Here is a 25,147-nt window from a genome sequence, read left to right on the forward strand (position 1 = left end):
CTCATTTTTTAAAAAGAACACTATCCCTGTCTTTACTTTTTTCAGTATGGGGTAAGAAAATAGATTGTATCAAACATTCCAGATCGATTACCATAACTCGGAATAAAGTCATTTTTATTAATATGTAACCCTCTGGGTTTTTGTTCATTTTACAAGGGAAGTACAGAGCCTTAAGCAATAGCAACAGAGAATAAAATATCTTTAAAGAATAGTTTGACAAACCTGCACCCAATCTGGCTCATTCTGACAATGGTCCCTTGTAATAAGTTATTGCCTCCTATATAACTTTCAGTTCAAGCTAATATCACTTATTACCAGGAAGGGCAGGTTAGTTGTCAGGATTACATTTTCGTAACTGTACATCAGGGTGAAATCATGATAGAATGGAGTGTCAGTTGTACATGTGTACCACATAACTATCTGCTCAGACACTTATAAAAAGGTTAAACAATGATCATGAAAGTGAATTTCTGTGGCTCAAAGTATCTGGGGCTAGGTCCACATACTACACACACAAGGAAGCACTGGTCAGATTTATTTCAAATAGTCATTAACAATTCCAAACAATTATTAAAACACGATTCAACAGAAAGCCTGGAATTGAGAGGTTTTCCAATTATTTTTGACTATTCTGTACATGACCCCAACCCCTCTCCAAAATAAAGCAAACTATAACCAAATGGAGTAAAATTTCATAAAATATTTACTTGCCCACCATAAGACACACTTTCTCCACAGAGGGCTTTTAGTACATTCTTATTTTATGCAAGACAACTCAAAAGGGTACAAAATAACATTTTTTACATATTTAACCTTTGTTTTCTTCCTAGAAGAATCACTGACCACTGAATACATGACCCATCTTTTGTCCCCTTTTTAAAAACCATTTCCAATGCTTCACTACCATCTTTCCCTCTTATTCTTTCAGGTTGGACACAACAATGGATTTTGGCAGATGTCCAATGTAACTGACCAGCATTTTACATATGTACATTAACAATATTATTTGGTGAGGTCTTCCAAAGCTGCACTAGTATAGAATCCATTTGAGAGTTTACTTACAAATAACAACCAATTACTCCTGCAATAGGAACCCCCTACTCCTGCAGCTATAACAGTCTGATGAATGCAAGTATCAACTGCAAGTGTGAAATTCTGCATAGAAATCTGCTTACATTTCATGCTGTGTCTTCATTACAAGATGGGAAATAATTGTTTACATGAAATTTCATAGAAAGGTGTAAAAGAAAACAGTCAACTAGATGATCTGATTTTTTAGAAAAGTAAAAAAGTTACTGTTTTATCATTGATAGGGATGATCATATAGCTGAGAAAACTAAATACAATTTAAATTCCAAAGAAGATGGAATTTTAATCCCTCTCTCTATACCCCTCCCCCCCACAAAAATAGCTACTTGACTATATTTCCCAATGGAAATGCCAACTATGGAAGGGGTTGGAGGCCATGTGTCTTTTGACTTGGGAGCACATAGAATTTGAATGCATATTTATTAAAAGTTTGCACAATGGTTGGTTGTAATTGGCATTTAAGGTTCATGAAACTCAATAACGCCCATTACAAATAACTTAAATGTACAAAATGGATAACAAAAATAATAGGCTAACTTAAAAAAGGAACCATCTTTGTTTAACTGACACATATAAATATCTTACTAAGAATAACCAATGTGACTGGGATAGAGTGAAGAAACTGCTTAAGGTAGTTATAACAGCATGGTGATAGGCTTTTCAAGGTATTTTCTGAACTCTGCAAGCCACTGAGCTCCAACTGCTCCATCCACAACCCGATGGTCACAGCTGAGTGTAACAGACATCATGCTGGCTACATCAAATCTAATGAAAAAACAAACAATCAATCAGGTACTCTGAAAGCAGTCATCAGATTTCCAGGCCTTAAGTATCCCAGAAAGTTAAAACCTTGCCCAAAGTAATAATGCTATTAACTGTGGCAACTGCCTCCCTCCCCTAAATTCACTGCTTGAAAAGACAGATCAGATAGCTTAAGTGTAGTCTTTCAATATCCAAGAAAGAATAAGATTTTTAATAGGGAATTTATAGCTTCCTACATCTAAACAATATAAGGCCAATCTCTGCCCCCAAAGAACTGAATTCTATACTTCTAATTTTACTTATCTTGTTCTGATATAAATACATTGACCTGGACTGTAAAAATGGAGTTTAAAAAATGGTCTAAGAGTTTAGCAACTATTTTTCCACATGTAGCACTCACCCTTTTTCATTATCAGCTGGAACCAGCCTATTCTCTGAAGCACCAACTGCCAAAATACATGCCTGAGGTGGGTTAATAATGGCAGAGAAATTCTTAACACCAAACATACCTAAATTTGAGATGGTAAAAGTACCACCCTAACAAAGGAAAGAAAAAAGGAGAAAGAATATAACATTAGAAAATATAATGCTTTAATTCATTCCTTCAAATATGTAAATTATTACATTACATAAACAGGTAATGTAATTAGATTACATAAATAGATAATGTTACAAAGCCTAATCTTTTGTTTTACAACTACTCAGGAATTTTTAATACATCAGAAAATGCATATGCTCCATTTAAAGATGACCAGACTCAGTCTTAAGAGTTAAACTCAAACTTAAGTTTGTAATCATTCTATTTAGGATAACAAAATAAGGTGTTGTGAAAACTACCTGTGTATACAAGCTGAAATAATATTTAATTTCCTACAACACATGATTCAGAATCTCAGTTTGTATTCAGCATGTCCAACATAATAGCAAGTGACAGAATCAACAGGCAAAAAAAGTTTTAATAAGTTTAAAGCCAACATAAAATAAGTAAATTAAATTATTTACCTGGAATTCATGTGGCTGAAGTTTACCCTCTCGTGCTTTGGTTGCTAAGGAAACTACATCATTGGCAATGGATTCCAGTCCTTTTATATGTGCATTAAATACAATAGGTGTGATAAGTCCAGAAGGAGTACTGACTGCAACACTGACATCAACAACATGATTTCTGTTTGGGAAAAAAAAAATAAAAAGGAAATATGACCTGAATAATTGGCAAAGTTATTAATTATTTCTTTTGTGCAAAGGAAATTTTTAAAAAAGGTTTAAGAAGTAGTCTTAATTACAGCTGACATTTATATAACACTTTTATGTGAAGTGACCAGGAAAGGCTTCACTAAGTAGGTCCAGAAGTACTGGAATGGGTGCCCTTGAGAGGTAGGAGGATCCCTCTGCTTCAAGTGGAGGCTGAATTGCTAAGTATGTTGCAGTGAAGGATATCTTTATGTATGGATTGGATCAGATGGCTACTGAGGCCCCTTCTGACCCTTGAATTCTAACACCCTGTGAGGTTCTAGTTACCTTATCCAACCTAGACTTTAACACAAGCTAAGGATTCCAGTCCAAGCTAGGATTATCACAGAGAGTGAATATTCTAAGTTTGGAAGGGTAATGGGACAAATCTGGAGAAACACCAGATAAAAAATAGGAAGATCAATCTGGCAGAAGGGAAGGGTTCATGTTCATGCATGGGATATTCCATCTGGAAAAGCAAACTGGGGCCAGACTGCAGAGTGCTTCAAATGGTCAGGCCAAGGAGTTTGGACTGTATCTTAAAGACCGGGGTGGGGGTGGGGAGGGAACGGACGGACACGGACGGGGACACACAGGAACGGGGACGGGGAGGTTATCTGTGACCTTTTTTTTCAAATATTTTGAAAACATCAATACAATTGGTTTCCTTTGTAATTCCTCTTTTATATGCTTAAATATTATTCTGAGAACGGCAGCCTTCACCCGACTGCCAAAGGGATTCATGACACAAAATAATAAAGGCATTCTGAAGATTTTGGAACTGGAAACAACAAATACGTGTGTATATGTGTTATATACATGTTGCTGTCCTTCACTATTAAGTATGACTGACTGCTATCTATGTCTGTGCAGGTTTGGATGAAAAGATCAAGCTGAGATTAACAGTACTTTATACAAAGGTACATCCTACTTTCAGCTGCAGACACTATCTACAAAAGTTGTGTTATTTGTAGCTCAGTCTTTGACTCCCAGCTAGCCCAAAGTCTTGGTTCAGAAGACCTTAGTTGGACATTGAGCTGGTGTGTAGATTGCTCTAACTTCCCAGGAGTCTACACTGTTTGAATTTAGCTCTTTAAATTTTCCACAAAACAACCTTGTGAGGTAGATAATACAAATATCAACCCCAATTTTAGATGAGAAAACTAAGGATGTGAACCAGTCTTTCCACAATACCACACCTCCTAAAACTACTAACCTAGTGATTCTCCAACTTAGTCATACTGGCTAAAAGTAAACATACACAAAGACTCCACAGATTCCATATTGGCCTTTTCTCTTTGATTATGGTATCAAACATGTGAGAAGTATCTTCAGTAGTCACTCAGGGCCTATTTGTCAAACAAACAAGGTATATGGCCTCTGTCTTAGGGCTCGGGCACCTAGTAAGAGGTGGGCAAGTAAAGAAAAGACAACAGAGGCTATATTATGGTGCTCTCATTTGTACTACATTAGTGCTTCTTAAAACAGGGCTAATAAAACAAAATGACTTGCCCAACTTAACACAGTAATTAAATGGTTTGCAGCTGGACCTTAACTCCAAGTTTTCTTACCCTGGCATCAGGCTATGGGAAGGGAAAGGAACAGAATATACATTTACATAGCACCTACTATGAGCCACTGTGTTAATCACTTTTTACAAACATTATCTCATTTGATCCTCATAACAATCCTGTGAGAGGTAAGTATTATTATTAGCCCCATTTTATAGGTCAAGAAACTGAGACAAACAGAGGTTAAGGGACTTGTCCACGGTCACACAACTAGTAACTTGAACTCAAGTCTTCCTGACTCCAGGCCCAGAGGTCTATCCACTGTGCCACCAACTGTATGTAAATATTTATACAACACTTTCTCCTTGTTCTGAATACTAAGAGTTTATAACACAAACATTCAACCAAATACTATCTTTGCATTGCTTTGAATTATTTCATATGTATAAATTATTTTCACCACCAGATGTTCATCCAGAGAAGAAAACTTCTCTTGTTTCTATTTTTTCCCTGTCCCTACATCGACTAATACAGTGATGGACATATTAGGCACTTAATAAATACTTAGTAATTAATAGCTTACCTCAATAAAGGTATACTTACTGCCTTATAACTGTGTCCATCCAAGAAGAATTAGCTTCAGGTACTTTCAAACACGCCAAAGCCGAAGCTTTAATGATGAAGTCATTGACAGAAATCTTACTTTTTCCTGCCAATGTCTGTAGAGAAAAAAGACAACCTGCTATCATTTCTTTATTCCATAAAACCTCAAACTGCACAATCTTAAAAAGAGATTAGATGATGCAAAATCTAATCTAAATAGATGGCTGGCAGAAACGTTAATTACAATTTTTAGCATAAAGCAAGATGAGTTAGATATACTGACATTAAATGTTGCTTTTAATTTACTTTTTTAAGAAAAATTTTAGTATAAAAAATTCTCCCATTTAATATAAGGTTAGTGGGGGCAGCTAGGTGGCACAGTGAGTATAAAACTGGCCCTGGAGTCAGGAGGACCTGAGTTCAAATCTAGCCTCAGACACTTGACACACTAGCTGTGTGACCTTGGGCAAGTCACTTAACCCCAACTGCCCTGCCTTCCCCCCTCCAAAAAAAAATAATGTTAGTGGATCTAATGAAAAGTTGAAGTTCATTTAACATTTCTTTTTGCATCTTCAACTTTGGAAACATGAGTTCAGGGTTCTGAATCAGTTTCCTTCAGGAAAATCTCAACTCAAAAGATCCTAACTTAAATTCACTTGCTTTTCTATGGTATTATGAAATAAGAGTCATGTGGTTTTTGTTGTGAAATGAAATTTAGAAGTGAAAGAATGCTGTTGTACAGTCTTGGAGAAACTACCAGACAAAAACAATACTAAATTTGATGAGAGGAAAAATAAAGGAGAGGCAACAGCACAGTGAAGAAGGAAAGCACTGGCTTCAAATTCCCGTTTCTTACTAATCATGAGATATTGACCTAGACATTTAGTTTCTCTGAGCCTCAGTTGCCTTGTCTATATTACTAAATAGTAATGCTTATGCCACCTACCTCATAGGTAGTTGTGAGGAAAATGCTTTGTAAACTATTAAATACTAAATAAACGTGAATTGTTATAAAGTGGTACTATTTTATGCAGAATTCAGATGTATGCTTAAAACAAAGGGAACAATTAAGATAATGATGAGCATGATGTATGACTTTTCGTGTTACACAAATAATATTGAGTATTCAAAGCAAGCTGCTAACCACTAAGTAGGAGTACATACTTCTAAAAAGTATTAAAATTTGACTTCAAGTGAAAAACACAGAAAAGTAGTACAAATACTATAACAGACACAATGAACATTCATTGTACTCAATGTCAAATCACCAATGAAAAAGATCAAGTGGGTAATATAACAAAAAAAACTTTTATCCCAATTTTTTTAATCTTTTCTTTTATCCCAATTTTTTTTTCCTTTTCTTTATCCCAAATTTCCAGTCACCAAGTTCCACTGGTTTTTCATTTTAAAACATCATCTTTCCTCCTTCATTCCAATACTGCCCACCTCATCCAGCCTGTAATTTGTTTCAAATCTCATGTTACTACAACAGCCTATTCTTTCTTTAGTCTTCCTCTATAACCATAGAACACTCTGCTTCTCCAACCTCTCCATTCCACTATTCTATTCCAGTTCTCCTCAGACAGTCTATGATCATCCTGACATCCACAGAATCCCGAGTGTAAGAATCACAAAGAAATTTAGAGCAAATCTAGTCCAATGGTCTCATTTTATAAATGGAAGAAAAAAAACCCAAGGCCTGCCCAAAATCACATTAGTGGCAGAGCTCAGACAGGAACCCAAATACTCTGATTCTCCTCTCCCCCAAGATTCTTTCCAGTAAGGCCTTTACTTTAGTCATTCTCCCAAAATGAAATGTACCACCCCCCAATTCTATACATCCTTCAAAGACCAACCTAAACCCTACCCCCTCCTTTCCCAAATATTCCCAATAATCCCCCAAATTCCTACTGCAAAACAACATTTAGCACTAAACTATGTAGTTTGTATGTTCTTGTTACATTGTAGTTATATATGCTATCTTGCAGTATTTGCCACTGTAAGCTCCTGGACGACAAGGATTGTGCTTTATATTTCTTCCACAAGGCTGAGCTCCTACTAGGAGCAGAAGACTTAGGGGATGTAAACACAAAACTGGGGTACTACAACATTAAGATGTCTGTGCTAGGACACAAAATTGATCCAGTCCTCGTGGCACTTTAATCAAGAATAAAACCACCAATTCTTGAGGTGATCATGTTGAGATATGGTCAGAGGCAGAGCCAAGATGGCAGAGTAAAGGCAGGGACTCAACTGAGCTCTCCTCCAAATATCTTTAAATAATGACTCTAAACAAATTCTAGAGCTGCAGAACCCACAAAAAAAAGGAGTGAAACAACTTTCCAGCCCAAGACAACTTAGAAGGTTAGCAAGAAAGGTCTGTTGCACCAGGGTAAGAGAGGAGCTCAGTCCTGCATAGGCTGTGCCAACACACACCAGGCCCCAGCAAACCTGGAGTAGGCCTCAGAGTGACTGAATCAGTGGCAGCAGTGGCAGTTTCCAGACTTCTCAGCCCACGGGCACCAAAGACAACTTAGAAGGTTGGCGGGAAAGGTCTGTGACACCCGGGTGAGAGTGGAGCATAGTCCAGCACAGGCTGTGCCCTGGGGAGTCCCAGCACAACTCCCTATCACAGCAAACCAGAAGCACGCCAATGCCTTGGGGGCCACTGAATCAGCAGCAGCAATAGCAGCTGCTTCTGGATTTCTCAGACCACAGACAGTAAGACTGAATAACTGTTCAGAACAAGATTACAGGGTCTCTTTGCTAGCACTGAGGCAGCACTCTGTCGCTTTGCCCATACTTGGATCAAGGATGCTCTTCACAATTCCAGTGCAAAAAAAGAGTGCTTATGGTCACTCACACACCAGAGCACAGGCCAGGAGAGTACTATTAGTAAACACCTCTCCTTAGATCGTACCGAAAAACTGAAAACTTACAGGTCCCTAGAAGTATCTCTGAAAACAGCTACACAAAAAAACCTGAAGATTGGGACACTAGGCCCTCCACTCTGGAATCAGAGCCCTAATTTAACAAAGATTTAAAAGTCAACTAACAGGCTGGGAAAATGAACAGAAAAAAAAAATCTAACCACACAAAGTTACTACGGTGACAAGAAAGATCACAACCTACATTAAGAAGATAAAGTCAAAGCTCCCATATCCAAAGCCTCCAAGAAAAATATGAATTGGTCTCAAGCCATGGAAAAGCTCAAAAAAAAATTTGAAAATCAAGTCTAAGAGAGGCAGAGGAAAAATTGGGAAGAGAAATGAGAGAGATGCAGGAAAATCATGAAAAACGAATCAACAGTTACTAAAGGAGACACAAAAAAATACTGACACAAATAAAACCTTAAAAAACAAACTAGACCAAATTATAAAAGAGGTACAAAAAACCAATGAGGAGAAGAATGCTTTAAAAAGCAGAGTTGGCCAAATAGAAAAAGAGGCATAAAAATTCACTGAAGAAAAAAAACTCCTTAAAAAGGAGAATTGGGCAAATGGAAAAGGAGGTACAAAAGTTCACTGGAGAAAATAATTCCTTAAAAATTAGAACTGAGTAAATGGAAGTTAATGACCTTATGAGAAATCAAGAAACAATAAAACCAAAAGAATGAAAAAATAGAAGACAATATGAAACATCTCATTCGAAAAACAACTGACCAGGAAAATAGATCCAGGAGAGATGAATTATTGCACTACCTGAAAACCATGATCAAAAAAAGAACCTAGACATCATTTTCAAGAAATTATCAAGGAAAACTGCTCTGCTATTCTAGAAGCAGAGGGTAAAACAAAAATTGAAAGAATCTACTCATTACCTCCTAAAAGAGATCCCAGGAATATTATAACAAAATTCCAGAGTTCCCAGATCAAGAAGAAAATATTGCAAGCAGCCAGAAAGAAACAATTCAATTATCATGGAGCCACAGTCAGGATAGCACAACATTTAGCAGCTTCTACATTAAAGGAGTGGAGGGCTTGGAATATGACACTCCAAAGGACAAAAGAGCTACGATTACAACCAAGAATCACCTACCCAACAAAACTGAGTATAATCTTAAAAGGGAGGGGGGGCAATAGAAGGGAGGGCAGATTGGGGGAGGGAGTAGTCAGAAGCAACTTTTGAAGGACAGGATGAAAGGAAAAAAAAAATAGAATAACTGTGAAAAAAATTTTGAAGTTTCTCTGATAGAGGGTGTCATTTCTCAAAAATAGAGAACTGAGTCAAATTTATAAAAATGAGAGCCATTCCCCAACTGATAAATGATCAAAAGATATAAAGTTCTCAGATGAAGTAATCAAAACTATCTACAGCCATATGAAAAAATGCTCTAATTCACACTTTTGATTGAAGAAATGCAAATTAAAACAATTCTGATGTACTACCTCATACCTATTAGATTGGCTAATAGGACAGAAAAGGAAAATTACAAATGTTGGAGGGGATGTGGGAAAAATGAGACATTAATGTACTATTGGTGAAATAGGTTAAAACCATGCATACCCTTTGACCTAACAACACCACTACTAAGTCCCAAGAGACAATAAACAAAAAGGAAAAGGACCCACATGTACAAAAATATTTACAGCAGCTCTTTTCTGAAAAGAATTGGAAAGTGAGTGTATGTCCAACAACTGGGGAATGGATGAACAAACTGTGGTATGTGATTATGATGGAATACTATTGTGGTATAAGAAATGAGCATGATGCTCTCAGAAAAATCTGGAAAGACTTACATGGGCTGATGCAAAGTGAAATGTACTGTGTACAAAGTAACAGCAATATTGTAAGATGGTCAGCTGTGAATGACTTAGCTACTTAGCAATACAATAATCCAAGACAACTCTGAAGGACTTATGATGAAAAATGCTATCCATCCCCAGACAAAGAACTGATGGTGTCTGAATACTGATTGAAGCATACCTTTTTTTACTTTCTTCATTTTTCTCGAGGTTTTTTTTTTTTGGCTATATTTTCTTTTACTACATGGCTATTATGGAAATTTTTTGTATGACCTCACATGTATAACCTATATCAAATTGCCTGCCTTCTCAAAAAGGGAGGGGGGAAGGGAGGAAGGGAGAAAAGAATTTGGAACTAAAAGTTTTAAAAACAAATGTTAAAAATTGTTTTTACATGTGAATGGGGAAAAATAAAATACTAAACAAAAAAACTTTTAAAAAGAAAAAGAAACTATTGGTGATCTATACCTTGTAACCATGCAACAAAACTAATACGAAAAATATACAAAAGAAGTGGGGCCTTGTATCTGGGAGAAGTTTGCAGTCACTAAAATAAAAGGACTATTCTTCAGTTCAATTGCAAAGTACATGGTATGATAATATACATAGTATATGTTTATGTACCTATGGATAAATTTTTATGTCTATCACTGATAGATCTGGAAGCAGGAATAACATGATAAACTATATTAGTGGGAAAATAATAACTTAATTTTATGAAGTATAAGTAGACAAGGAGTTCACAAACCCAAAGTTACTGAAAAGCTTTTTACATCTTGGCTCACACTTTAATGTAATATGGTTCTTTTGGGGACATCACTTCTCTAGCGTACATGAAAATGTCTTACCCCTTGGAACTTGATTGTTGTCTATGCTGAAATTATTAGAGATAAAGATACTGAGGGAATGGAAATAAGAGATATGAAGCATGCTAAGATTTGAAATAAAACATCACTTTCTCCCCTTAAAAAAAAGACAATTAGCCAATCAGAAGTTGGTGGTAATACCTACTGTTCAACAGACCTAGTATAAAGACACTGCATATAGGAAAAAAAAAATATTCCCAGATAAGAATTTCTAAATATCTTACCATATTGAGTTCTTTCCGTACTTCTAAAACTTCACCCATATTTACATCAATAGAAAGATAATAATGAGGTATTGTTTGTTTGGACTGCATTAAACGCTGGGCAATAACCTAAAACAAAAAAAATGTCATTTGGGCAAGTTTGTAAATAATCACTTATGTAAAGATTTCATTATTTCTTCTCCCCTCATTCCTCCCCATCCCCCAGCCAAAATCCTTAAAATCATTAACTGTCAAACCAATCAGCAATGAAAAATATCAACAGGATTAAGGGACGGGAGCTTGCACTTTATCTTAGTTTTTCCTATCCTATTAATTAAAGCAGAACAAAGTCACTGATTAATCCTAAGTACCTCAACATCTCAGCCATCTCACCCCTCAATTAAAAAATTACCTTGTCACCAGCTTGCACCTAGCAAGTAAACCCAACAGCTGTTTCTAGATGTGTAGAAGCACACTTACTCTACGAATATTGCTGATTGGGATATCTGTGAAAACACCAGTAGGAACTGCTGCCACTCCTGGGGCTGGTGTGGGCACAGCAGCTGTTGGAGGGGGAGCCTGTGAAGAAAGAAGTTAAAAGAACTCTTAAAAACTAGGAACCAATCTTAGAATAACTTAGTCTAAGATTCTCAATATTGTCAAGTGACCTATTTAGAGATACTGGAATGAAAATTCAGTTTTTTGAAAAGAATGGTCATTTCCAAGTCATCTTTAATCAGCAGAGAGGACTTGTTTGACCTGTTTCTGAATTTTGAATTCATATTTAATTATTATTTCCCCTAAGTCACAGTACCACTGAGTAGTTTTTGAACCAGAATAATATCCTCCCCAATATTTTCACAGAAATAAATAATGCTTTAAAATAAAACTATTCTACTTAAGTAGAAAGAAGAGCAGATATCAGCCCTTTCCAGACTTGGGAGGCAGTATAATAACTAGTGAGCTGGGCTTGGGAGTCAAAAAGACCCGACTTAATAAACTGCTGCATCTGATACAAATTGGCCATGACCACAGACAAGTTGCACACCTCCACAGCAGACAATTCTCTAAAATCACAAAGTGCAGAATGGTTCTTAATCTGCAAATGTAGAGGAAGTTTCCTCATCAGGAAGTTCTCTATATTGATAAAATGAAAGGACTGGGCTAAAAAAATACACTTTTAGAAGGATCTGCATGACTTTATTTTAAAAGAAAATATTATCAATCTTATTAACTGAAATATTGTTAAGTGGTTTATGCTCATGATTCTCTAACCAAAATGACCAAATAAAGGCAAGGTCAGGGATTCTAACATGCGCAAGTTAGATTTGCTCTGTTATATACCCCAGAATTAAGCCAGTAACCAGAACCAATTATTCTGTTAATAACTGGGATTAGATAAAATTATGTGAAAATATTGGTGCAAATCCTACATTGCTAATACTTGAAAATCTCAAAATACATTTCCGATATTGTCAGTAATGCATCTTTGTACTTGAAAGGTAGAACACTAATACCTGTACGCTAAATTTAAACAGAAACAGAAGAAACCTTCTATTTCTGGTATGAATTTCACACAAAAGTAATGAATGTAATATTCAACATGCAAACCAGATGACTAGGAGTGAAGATTACTGCAAAAGAACTATTACCCTCACAGAGAGCAATAAGCAAAAGGGCCCAAGTTCAACTCACAGGAGCAGCCTTTGAAGGCACAAAGGAGTCAATGTCTTTCTTGGTAATTCTGCCATCTGGCCCTGTTCCTGGAAGACACACACAAGAATACAACTGGATTTCTAGTGTAATTATTACTGCTGCACCAATCAGCCTAGCACTGACAAAGATTTCTCCTTGCTCCTGGACAAAGTCCTATAGCTTCCTGAAACATGAATCTGTATCAGTCCAACTATCATCCTTCAATATGTGAAAGTAAACTATGTGAAGAATTTTGCATCAAAAGTCCAGCTTCCTTGTGCCATACAGGGTCAGCTGCATTGCAGTGGATAGAACACTGGGCCTGGAATCAGGAAGATGTGAATTCAAATCCAACATCAGACACATACTAGTTGTGTAACCCTGAGCAAATCACTCACCTTCTGTCTATCACAGTTTTCTTATCTATAAAATGAGATAATAATAGCACCCACCTCCAGGGCTGCTGTGAGGATCAAATAAGATAATTTTAAAGTGCTTAGTATAGTGCCTGGCACATAGGAAGCACCATATCATATTATTACTGCAAAAGCCCAAAGGAGAATAGTGATCACAAAGTGGCCCTTTAAAACTTCCTTTCAGAGCCATTCTCCACTGGACAAGTGGTTAAAGAAGATAAACAATTCCTATTTTGAAAAAGAACTTGGAAGTGTGCTAAGAAAGTAGTTACAAAAGCCCACATCCTCTGTCCCAGAGGTCTCCCTGCTTCGTATATATCCCAAAGACAGAAAAACTTCATATGCAATAAAATATTTATTTAGAGCAGTACTTTTTTGTGGTAGCAAAAACTGGAACAAAGGTGCTGCTCATTGGTTGAGGAATGGCTAAACAAACTGGTACATCAATGTGTTTCAATGTCATTGTGGAATAAGAAATGAAGAAGAAAAATATGAACTAAGGTAAAACAAGATAAGCAGAACGAAGAAAGCAGCATACAAGATGAATACAACAACGCAAATAACAAAAAAGCCTCAAAACTGAATGCTACATAATATTAATGACCAAGAAGACCCAAAAGAAGAATATGAGAATGACTCTCTCCTTTGTGTGGGGACAGAAGATAGAGGGAAAAGGTCAAGAATAGAAGACTGCTGAAGTGGAATGCAGCATATACTGTTGACTTTGATGTGATGGATTAGTTTTGCTGAACTGCGTTTTCTTCTTTTTCATTCCTTGTGATAAGTAAAAGCTGTCCCTTATAATAAAGTAGGGGTTATGTTGGAAATCAAGGCAATATGAAAACAAGAGAAAAAAATAAAATCAAACATTTAGTAAAGCCAGCTTTCAGATAAACAAACTTACCTTTCACTTGCGTAAGATCAATCCCTCTCTCGGCTGCCAATTTCTTTGCAAGAGGACTCACAAATATCCTTCCTTTTGCACTAACAGGAGTAGCTGGACGGGGGGTGGAAGGTGCAGTGGCTGCAGGTGGGGGAGTAGGAGGAACAGCAGCCATCTTACAAAGATAAGGAGTGACAGAGTTAGTATCCCACTGGTAATGTCAGTCTCCAAGATCAAGATCTGATGTTTTCTTCTAAATGAGTGGCTATTTTAATTATATCATTTTTACTTTTCTATGAGAAATAGTACATCTGCTTAAATCTTCACAACATCCTAGTACACCAAATGGCAACTATCATGTGAGTTTCTACCTTTACATATACAAGAGGCAAAGATCTCATGTTCTCTAAAATATAATTTTGTTAGTAAATACACGAGATTATTTTTAAAAATTATCTTAGATGATACAATCAACATTACTTTAGGTTTAAGTACATGAATAATCACAGAGTTGCTGCTATTTGTCCTTCATTCTGGAAGAAGATCATGACATCAGGAAAGTGATGCCACGACATGCAAATGAACTGGATTTAAGTGAGGGAGGGCTGTGCAAAGTCACCAGCCTCACTTTCTCCTCTGGAGCCATGTGAGTTCAGTGGCCAGATATGGATCAGGACAACTGGAGATGGCCCAGGATGCAGTGGGGGACCTAGGCCTTTTCAAACAGGTCTCTGAGTTTGACTGAGGCAGGGCCCATTCAGGGATTAAGGCTTGATAAGGAATGAGGCAAAGAATGGTCTCTTTAAAAAAAAAAAATCTGGGAGGAGAGGACTCTCAGGGTTCTGGCCAAAACAGGAACAACTGTTATTTATTTTCATTTTCAGCCAATCAGGGTCTAAACAATGGCCAAGTAGGGTTAAGGCTGGTCTTCAAGACAAAAAACTAAAACGAAAATGTAGCAGAGATTAAAATTTACATTCCCTTTGGGCAGAGCACCAGCAAGTAAGGGTATGATACCCCAGGTCAGGAGTTGGGAACCTGGGGCCTCCAGGCCACATGTGGCCCTTTGACTGAATCCAAACTTCACAGAACAAATCCCCTTAATAAAAAGATTTGTTCAGGAGCAGCTAGGTGGTGCAGTGAGTAGAGCACCAGCCCTGGAGTCAGGAGGACCTGAGTTCAAATCTGGCCTCAGACACTTGACACACTCACTAGCTGTATGACCTTGGGCAAGTCACTTAACCCCAATTGCCCTGCCTTCCCCCCCTCCCAAAAAAAAGAGAAAACACAGACTTTTGGGGCAGCTAGGAGTCAGGAGGACCTGAGTTCAAATCCAGCCTCAGACACTTGACACACTTACTAGCTGTGTGACCTTGGGCAAGTCACGTAACCCCAACTGCACTGACTTCCTCCCCTCCCAAAAAAAAAAAAAAAAGGAAGTATTTGTTCAGTAAAATTTGGACTCAGTCAAAAGGCCACACCCAAGGACCTAGAAGGCCACATGTGGCCTGGAGGCTGCAGGTTCCCCACCACTGCCTTAGGTGGAGAAAGGGAAAGAAATTAAGAAAGAGTGCACACATACCTCAACTATAACGCTATTACTGGAGTGCATTCCATGGGAACATGTTATGGTTGAAATGACATGAGAGTCAGGAAGACCCAAGTTCAAATTCTGCCTCCATTACTAGCTACAGGACCCTGGGCAAATCACTTAACCTCTCTGGTCTCAGTTTCTTCTTCCATAAAATGTAGGGGTTAGACTTGATGACCTCTAATTTTATGATCCTAATGAAGCTCAGAAATGACTTTTTTTTAAAACACAGAAATCTACACTGCATCAGGTCATACTAATGGCAAAGATTTCAGTGTATTACAAATACTTATATTTAGTTTTTGTTTTTTGGTTGGGTTTTTTAAAAGACATTTTTCTGGTCATATCCAACTATGATACATAAGCACCAAACACATGACAAAGAGGACTGTTAGTGAGACACTCTTATTATAAGTTAAATAGTGGAGAGAGAATGACCTGACTTAAAGACTTAGAACCTCCTGAGTGTAAAAAAAAAATTCCAATAGTAAATAAACTAGTCAAAATATATAGGGGAAAAGTATATTTTCTATAACCAGATCAAGAGTCTCTGTGTGTTTGGTGTTTTCCAAAAGAGACTGTACAAAAACCTAGCTGGTAGTACTGATTCTGTCTTAGCAGAAGCTAGAAGAGTACAAGAAGAATACAGACAGGCTAGCTTAAAAATACACTAAATACCTTGTTCTATGTGACTTCAGAGAAAAGAACTATGACCAATGGGTGAAAGTTACAAGAAAGTAGATTTTAGCCCAATATGGGAGAATGACAGCTGTCCAAAATGGGCTCTTTCATGACACAATGCGCACTCAACCCTAGGAGTTTTAAACAAGAAGCTGGGGGGTACTTCTCAGAGATACCATGGAGGTGATTTATCCACTGCCTGAGGAATCAGACTTCTGGCTTCTAAGTCCCTCCAAATCTTTGATTCTATGATTCCAATAGAATGGAAAATGAAAACCTTACCTTTCAAAAGCATGAGATCCTACATCTAAAGCAGGAAAACAATATGTCACACCAATACTTGGGCATTTCAGTATGCTTTGGTCTCAGCAGCAGGTTCCAACAGAGCAGGAAACACAGCTATAAGGGTCAAACTATTCACCATTAGGTGAATACCCTTGAGGTATCAAAGAATATTACACTCTCCCTTTCCCTCAATTTCATAGTCATACATACCGGGGTTGGGGTGGGTGGTGGTACTTGAGGTTTTATATCAGTTACTTCAGTTGGCTTATAATCAGCAAATGCAGCAATATCTGCTTCTTTTTCTACAATAATACAGAGGGGTGTTCCTAGAGGGACATCTCTTGTGCCTTCAGGGATAAGAATTTTTGCCAGGTATCCTTCCTCTTGCACTTCAAAACCTTCAATAAAAAGAAAAAAAACACATGTGGCATAAAGGTTCTCACTATTCCATATAGTTCAAAGCATGGAGATCTTAAATGAAAAGAATTCTCTTTATATTATCAGATACTACTTCTGACAAATTACTCTTAAAGAAAAACATCTAGTGAATCATATAGGGTGAATGCAATTAAGTTCACAGTTTTGTGAAGATAAGGGATAGATAGGCCTGGTGCTTAAGTTTTTCACTTGGGAGAAGACTACAGATTATTACAGTTCTAAATGGAAGTTACTCCCAAATTATCCCATGGCACAATAAGTGTCAAGGGTGCAAACATACCAAACTGTAACATAAATGCTTAATAAACATCTGAATTGCAATAAATATGTCCAATGGCACTAGCACAGGTCTGGACATCAGGCTGTGGAGAAATATAACAGGTTACCAGACAATACTGGGGAATCCAAAATGACCAGTTCAGACAACTCATGTCTCTCTACAAATGCAAGTATCTATGATATTTTTCTATGGCAGAACTGGTTTGAATCGAATACAGATTAGATATAGATTAAGTGCATACTTCATTTTCTGCCTAAATCAGAGGCAGGTTGTAAGTTTCTACATATCTACTCCAGGAAAACTATAAAATTCATACCACACTGAATGACCAAGAAATCAAAACAGAAACTAGAATTAAGTGACTTCTTCCACCCTAGAACTGCACAAGAAGTCATCTGGGGCCTCCTGCCAGCAAAGCCAGAAACAATCCAGGGTAGATTCCAAGTACCAAAGACAGACATGTTATCTTGCAATGCTTTGTGTCCATGGGCAGCAATAGCAAAAAAAAAAAAAAAAAAAAGCTGCAGGATGGTTTAAAAAAAAAAAGATTCCCTGAAAATTATAATGGACCAAAGAGAAGTTAATGACTCCATGAGAAAGAAATATTAAAAGAAAGTCTAAAGACTAGAAGAAAAAAGACAAACAGAAATAAAGTAAGGTAAACTTAAAAAAACTGACCTAGAAAACAAGGAAAAAAATCTAAAAGTCAATGGACTACCTGAAAGCCATGACCAAAAAAGGGCACTGATATATTTCAAGAAATCATGAAAACTGCCCAGGTCTATTAGACCCAGACAACAAAGTAAAATTGAAAGAATCTACCCCACTTCCTGGGGAAAATTCCCAGGAAATGTCATAGCTAAAGTCTAAAACTTCGAGGTTAAAGAAAAAAATATTGTGAGCAGCCAGGAAAAAAGTTCAAGTACCAAGGACACAGTCAGTAGTATTACATAAGACTTAACAGCTACCACTAGAAAAAAGCAAAGAGTGTGGTATATAATATTCCAAAAGGTAAAAAAGATTTGTCATTACAACCAAGAATAACCCACCTAGCAAAATTAAATATACTACAGGGAAAAAATAAATCTTTAATGAAATAGAAGATTCTTAAGCACTCCTGATAAAAAGAACTAAATAGAAACTGAAATGCAATCATAGGAGTCAAAAAAAGATAAACACATATGCGTAATTAGAAAAGATTATAGAAGAATAAAGTTTTTGTTTTCTAATAGAGACAGAAGAAACATGTTTCCCCTCAGAACCCTAACTCAGCAAGACAGAGGGCCTCTGTTACATTTTTATTGTCTTAAACGGAGAGGAAATACACTAGAAAAGGGTTTGGAAGAAATAAGAAAAACTGTCTCACATAAAAGAAGTATACAAGTAGAAAACAAGGAGGAAGGAGTGAGTTCTGGTACATCATTGGAACTTCATTTTGATCAGAGTCAAGGAAAGGAGGGTAGAAAACACACACATACAGAATCTGGTGTAGGAATACATTCAATTTTAAAGGTAAATAGGAGGGAACTGGGAAAGGAAGAGAGTAACTAAGAGAGAAGGTAGACTGAGGAAAGGATTTTAGTCATAAGCAAAACAAATTCTAACCTCAGGATTATGAAGAGGGGCTTAATAGGAAAGAAAGAGTAAGAATCTGGGAATGGGTCTAACCTAAGAGAAGAGAAAAATGACAAAAGAGTTGAAGGGAACTGAATCAAATATAGCTCCCTAATGCTAAGCACATTCCCCTTTCACCACCCTTTCCTTTTTAAAAAGAGGGGTGGCAGGGCGTACGATAATAGGATGGAGGGAAATACATAATTGACAATCAAAACTGTGAATGCTAAGGATGAACTCACCCATAAGACAAAAGATTAAAGAGTAGAACCTAACATAAATTGTTTATAAGAAACACTTTAAAAAAGATTCGTACAGTAAAAAATGGGCTAAAATAAAAATCATGTGTCAAGTGAAGTACAAAAAAGCAGCCGAGATCTCAAAGTGTCAGCAAAAATAATCGATTGAAAGAAAAACAAAGAAACTACATTATGCTTAAAGACACCATAGACAATGAACTAATAATCTCAGTACTTAACACACAGTCACCAAATGGCATAGCATCTAAATACTCAAAAGGAAAATTAAACAGGGAGAAATACAGTAAAACGATAGTTGTGAAGGGACCTCAAAGTACGCCTTTAAGATCTATACAACTCTAAACAAAAAACAAAACAAAAACCCAAGGAAGAAATTAAGGTTCTGAATAGAATTTTATAAAAGTTAGAAGTGAAAGGTTTCTGGCAAATACTAAGGAGTCTACAAACTTCTCAGCACAGCATGGTGCCTTTACAAAAATTGACCTAGTATTAGAGCATTTTAAAAAACCACACAAATAAATGCTGAAAAACTAAACACATCCTTTACTGACCATAATGCAATGAAAATCCTACTTAATAAAAAGCCATCCTAAAGAATCAATAGCTCAAAAAACAAATCACAGAAACAACACATAATTTTAAAGATAATGATGAGACAACATAGCAAAATTTTTGGGATGGAGCCAAAGCAGCCCTTAGGGGAATGCTTATCTCTAAGCACTTTCATCAACAAAAAAGAGAGAGAAAAAAGACCAATGAATTAGGAATGCAACTAAAAACCTAGAAAACCAATAAACTAAAAAAAAAAAGCAAATAAATACCAAAATAAAAATCTGAAAATCTAAATAAGAGTAACAAAATGAAGCAAAAAAAAACCTCCATTCAATTAATAAATAAAACGAGGAGCTGGCTATAAAAAAATGATATTTAATTAAAAACAAAAGAAAACCAAATTGTAGTATGAAAAATGAAAGCTCACATCAGACAAAGAAATTATTAGAAATTATTCTGTCCAACAATGCCAATAAAACTGACAACTTGAGAATATTTACAAATATAAAATGCCCAGATTAACAAAAGAAAATAATGCAATTTCACAAAAGGAAACTGAACAAGCTATAAATGAATTCCAAAAGGGATCATTTAACTTGTTTCTTATTTTTTCCTTTTCTTTTCCCCGTGTTTGTGGGAATACCCTTCTATAGCCTATCTTTGCTTCCCAGAAATACCTAAAGGGTGTCACAATATTTACTTGTGAAACAAACTCCAGTTCAAATACAGTTTCTAAACTGGCATTTCACTGGGTGGATGAGAATCCTATTTGTCACAGGTAAGTGAGAGTACAGTCACTTCATTGTGAAACTTATCTTCACAAGATAAACCCTACCAGTTAGAAAATCTTCATGCTATCACACAATCTTTACAGGGTAGGATAGCCATCTTCTACTCCTACTGTATAGCTATGTATCTTTGTCAGTTTCTCAGGTAAAAATCTCACCTATTGTGGCTTTGTCTGTTTCTATCTCAGCCAGCAAGTCTCCTTCATTCAATTTCTCACCCACCTTCTTCTCCCACCTTTGAACTGTGCCCATAGTCATGGTAGGAGAGAGAGCAGGTAGCAGGACCTATAAAACAAACAAACAAAAAAGACACCTGAACAGATATTGCTTTGTACCAAGAGGCAGGAAATGGACATAATAGCATCCCTCAAGAACTAAAGAAAAAGGTAGGCACACTCTGTTATCTTTAACTGTGGGATTCTCTTACACCATATTAACTGAAACACCAGTTTTATGGAATGGGAATGACAATAGTAACCCAGTTTTAAATCTTCCTAGTGCCCAGGCCATGAAAGTAACTCAGTGTCTCAGTAATTTCTCAACATTTTTTTTTAATTTCTTATTTTTTGGAGGGGGAAAGGCAAGCCAATTGGGGTTAAGTGACTTGCCCAAGGTCACACAGCTAGCGTGTCAAGTGTCTGAGGCCACATTTGAACTCAGGTCCTCCTGACTCCAGGGCTGGTGCTCTACTCACTGCGCCACCTAGCTACCCCATGACAACATATTCTCACGATAAACTCAATTTCTATTTTTATGGAATGACTATGGTCCCAACCCAGTCTGTGAAAACAAGGTCGTCCTGTACTCTAGATGACAAATAAGAAATTTTTGGCTTTGTCTTTTCACTTAAAGCAGGGATGTCCAAAATGCGGCCCACAGTGAGATTTTATGTGGCCCGCCTGTGGGTTTTAATTTTCAAGAGCAAAAAAAATAATAATAATAATTTTTGCATGGAATGCATATCAGATTTTTTAATTCCATCACTAATAAGTAATCTCATTGATGTTAATTTTCTTTGGCACTTTTAAGCAGTATTACAGATGGAACATATCACATAGAATTTTCAATCCATCTGTGGGGTACATTCCATCTGTACCATGCACACTAGTCAAGATGCACCTACCTTTATACTGTTTTGTTGTTACTTTGTTGTTTTGTGTTTGCTTTCAGGCTTCGTGCCTTCGCCTGTCCTATTGATGATGCACATTCCCCCACTTTCTATTAGTGTTCCGTATTTTTTATTCTGGGTGCGGCCCTCAAATAATTATTTTATTTTAATGCGGCCCTAAGATAATCTAAGGTTGGACAGCCCTGACTTAGAGGAAGCATTCCTGACACAATTACTCAGGGTTATCTTTCCAAGATCTCTGAGGGAGAAAGCCACAAAACATTTTCAGCAGGAATTTTTAAACTTTCCATCGCAGGCTCTTAGCAGCATATTTTTTCTAAAAACTATTTAGAAGCTTATCAAAGAGCCACAACAATTCTATAATCACCGTCATGATGGTCACTTTTACTCAGATACCCCCCAAAACAGCAAACCAGGTGACTCAGACCAAAAGCAATCTTCCTTCTAAAGTCTGTCATCATTATTTGATTCCTAAGATTAATGAAATAATTTTTAAAATCTGTGAATCATCTAAGATGCATGATTAAGGCAGAGTCTGAACATGGCACATAAAGGAGAAAATAATGGGGAATGATTAAACCTTATTCAAAGGAACAACAACAATGGTCCACAGAGTGAAGAAATACAAGCTTAAACTGAATACACCAGCTTCTCATTGGCAACAGCAAGGAGATTATAAGAATATGATAATAGTCTTATATGAGTATGATCCTCCCCCCCCACCAAAAACAGAAATGATTCCTCTTTGGAAATCTCTACAAACTGGCAAATGATAGCGCCATATAAATGATATACTGGTTTGAACCAACTTTCAGGGGAAGATAATACTGGATATTTTCCATCCTTTATCTCAAAAATGAATAAGTACATCTATCGTGAATAGATACTAGATCTGTTTCAAGCAACTCTGACCTAACTCAATGTTCATCTTGCTAATTACAGTTTAAAGCCATAAAATCTTTATAGTAAGAGGGCCTTATTTAATGTCTTATGTTTCTAAACATATAAGATGCTTATTTACACACATAAAAAAACCCTAGTTGCTGTCAGTTTCCTAACTTAAAACTCTATCAATTTTGCTGCTTTGTGTAGCAGAAAGCCATATATATAGTAAAAGAAAGACTGGAACCATCCCATTTAAATTTAGAGGACATAATATATAAACAAAGAAAAGGAACTTGACAAACATATCTCTATATTTAAATTGTAACACGTTTAGAAAGAAAAAAAATCTATAAATACTGATTATGGGCTTAATTTGCTGCCCTTGCAATGTCCCTGTCATGGAAAGAAGGAAGCTTTAAACTCCTAGATCTACAAGTGAGACACCCAGGCTCAGAAAAGTCAAAGGCGCTGTCCAAGGTCAGAACTGTGGGAATAAAATTCATTTCCTACACCAAATTCTTACTAATTGTAAGGGGCTGTGGCAGACACTAGGAATACAACACGCACACATACAGGTAAATAGAAGGGAATGAGCAGTAAGAACTAACAGAATCAATGAAGGCTTCATAGAAGAGGTATCACCTAAAAGCACACGTATATAAGTGTTTTGAACGGCAGAGATTAGTTTGAAGTGAACCCTCCAGGTATGGAAACAGCTTGAGTTTTCATGCCTGCTATTTCTCCTAAATGGCAATTGTTTCATTTTTGCAGAAAGACTTAACTATAATGTATTTCAGTTTCTAAGCTGCCCCAAGATAAGTAATACACACACAAATGCAAAGGAATAAATAATTAATTTTAAGGGTAAATTCTTGAGAAAGTTCAACAGTTACGCTTTACCTGCATATGAGTAGGATATGAGCTCCCTGGAGCCTGGGCAGAAGGTGATGAAGCCACAGAAGCAGGGGGAGGTGCTGTAGAAGCCTGTGGGGTGGCTGCTGCTGCTGCTGCAGAATCCAGTGTATAATTTTTAAATGCATCCACATCCTCTGCTCTAAGGTATGAGGAAAACACAGTTCAGTTATCCTTATGAGTGATGGAAGGAAAGGTAACTTCTGACCATTCCTCAAATCTAGGTTCAAACACATCAATATCCAACTGTTGCAGATGGCAATTTTCAAACAGATAAAATCCATAGAGTATTTACTTTTCCACAGTGATACAGATGACTGCTCCAATTGGAACATCTCTGGTACCTTCTGGAACAATTATCTTAGCCAGGTAGCACTCTTCTAGGCTCTCAAATCCAACGGTGGCTTTGTCTGTTTCAACCTTCAAACAGAAGACACAGGTTGTTTAAATACTTAAGCCAGACTGACACTTACTAACTTAATCTGACATTAAAAAAAAATCACAAGTGAAAATAAAGCTTCCATCTTTGTAAAGACATCACAGAAGCTATTAAAGGTTTCTCAGATAAAAATCAGCTTGGCCATTTATGGCACTGACAAACTTATCAAAGATAGCTGCAAAGCCGCAGCATGCTTCAGAATACCACCCAGACAATTAAGTTAGTTATGAAGTTCCTGGATCAGAAATGTTTTAAGTTCAGCACCTCTCCCAACTACTTACTTCTGCTATGAGGTCACCCTCATTGATCTTTTCACCTTCTTTCTTCTCCCAGCGGGCAATGGTGCCTGCCTGCATTGTGGGGGAAAGAGAAGGCAAAGGGACCTGGAAAGAAAAGAGGAGACACCTGCTTTCAAAAGAAAGTAAGCAATGCTTCTTACCTCTTTAGAGCTCCCTCACCAGCTCTGGGGCCCGGTGAGATGCTACAGCTCCCCCCGTCAGGGTGGATCTGGCGAGAAGAATGCTACCTTTCTGCTGAAATTTCCAATCTGTCACTCACCCGCAGTCCCAGGAGCGCCACTAGTCCCCTCCCGGCCTCCAGCTACCGGGAGAGGGTAGGGGTGGGGATGGGGGTGGGGCAGGATGGGGAGGAACTCGCGGGGAGGGAAAGGTGGTCTCATCCCGGTCAGACCTTCCTATTGGCGGGCCCCGGCCTGGGAGGCCCTTGACCCCCGGGTCGAGAACCAGGGACTGGGCCCAGGTGGGCTTGCCGGGCAAGGCGAGCGGGGCGGCCTCACCTTCTGGTGGGGGGGGAGGCTGTACCAGCGCCGGCCCGGCGTCCCCAAGAGCTGCAGTAGAAGACGAGCCCGCGGCAAGGCCGCCGAGCCGGGGGCGGGACCCCAGACCTGCAGCGCCCCAGCCCTGCTGTGGGAAGAACGGGAGAGACTTGGGGTCGCGGCTGGGCCCGGGGCCAGCCCTCCAGGGCACTCCTTCGGGGCTGCGGCTGCGGCTGGGCTCCCAAGCCCCGTCCGCGGGGCCGCGCACCGGGCCCGCCGTGCGCACACTCTCCACATTGTGCCACCGAGAGCCTGCGCCCGGGACCGGGAGCCGCCGCTGCTGCTGCTGCAGCCGCCGTCGTCTCCTATGTGACCTCCCCGACCACCGTGCGACACTGCCGTCAACCGCGCCGCGCCGTACGGCTGCACACTGTCGTAAATGAGCGAGGGAAATCCCGCCCCACCGGGGACTGTCTCCCGACTCACCCCGCCCAGTTCCTCCAGCTGCGGTTGGA

At 37.9% G+C, this 25,147-nt stretch overlaps 1 protein-coding gene across 1 annotated transcript; it reads right to left on the minus strand.

The window, feature by feature from the left end:
• Nucleotides 1–97: 97 nt before the first annotated feature.
• DLAT (dihydrolipoamide S-acetyltransferase) lies at nucleotides 98–25,050 on the minus strand. Its single transcript, XM_036744895.1, has 14 exons — nucleotides 24,654–25,050; nucleotides 24,139–24,240; nucleotides 23,714–23,838; nucleotides 23,407–23,560; nucleotides 20,651–20,777; nucleotides 16,771–16,958; nucleotides 14,025–14,178; nucleotides 12,705–12,772; nucleotides 11,490–11,588; nucleotides 11,031–11,138; nucleotides 5,196–5,311; nucleotides 2,854–3,016; nucleotides 2,252–2,388; nucleotides 98–1,854 (listed from the first exon to the last, which is right to left on the minus strand). Exons 1-14 carry the CDS (start codon nucleotides 24,927–24,929, stop codon nucleotides 1,725–1,727), a joined length of 1,947 nt encoding a protein of 648 aa, XP_036600790.1. The 5' UTR covers nucleotides 24,930–25,050; the 3' UTR covers nucleotides 98–1,724.
• Nucleotides 25,051–25,147: the final 97 nt, after the last annotated feature.

Source organism: Trichosurus vulpecula, chromosome 2 (assembly GCF_011100635.1).
Source record: "Trichosurus vulpecula isolate mTriVul1 chromosome 2, mTriVul1.pri, whole genome shotgun sequence".
NCBI lineage: Eukaryota > Metazoa > Chordata > Mammalia > Diprotodontia > Phalangeridae > Trichosurus > Trichosurus vulpecula.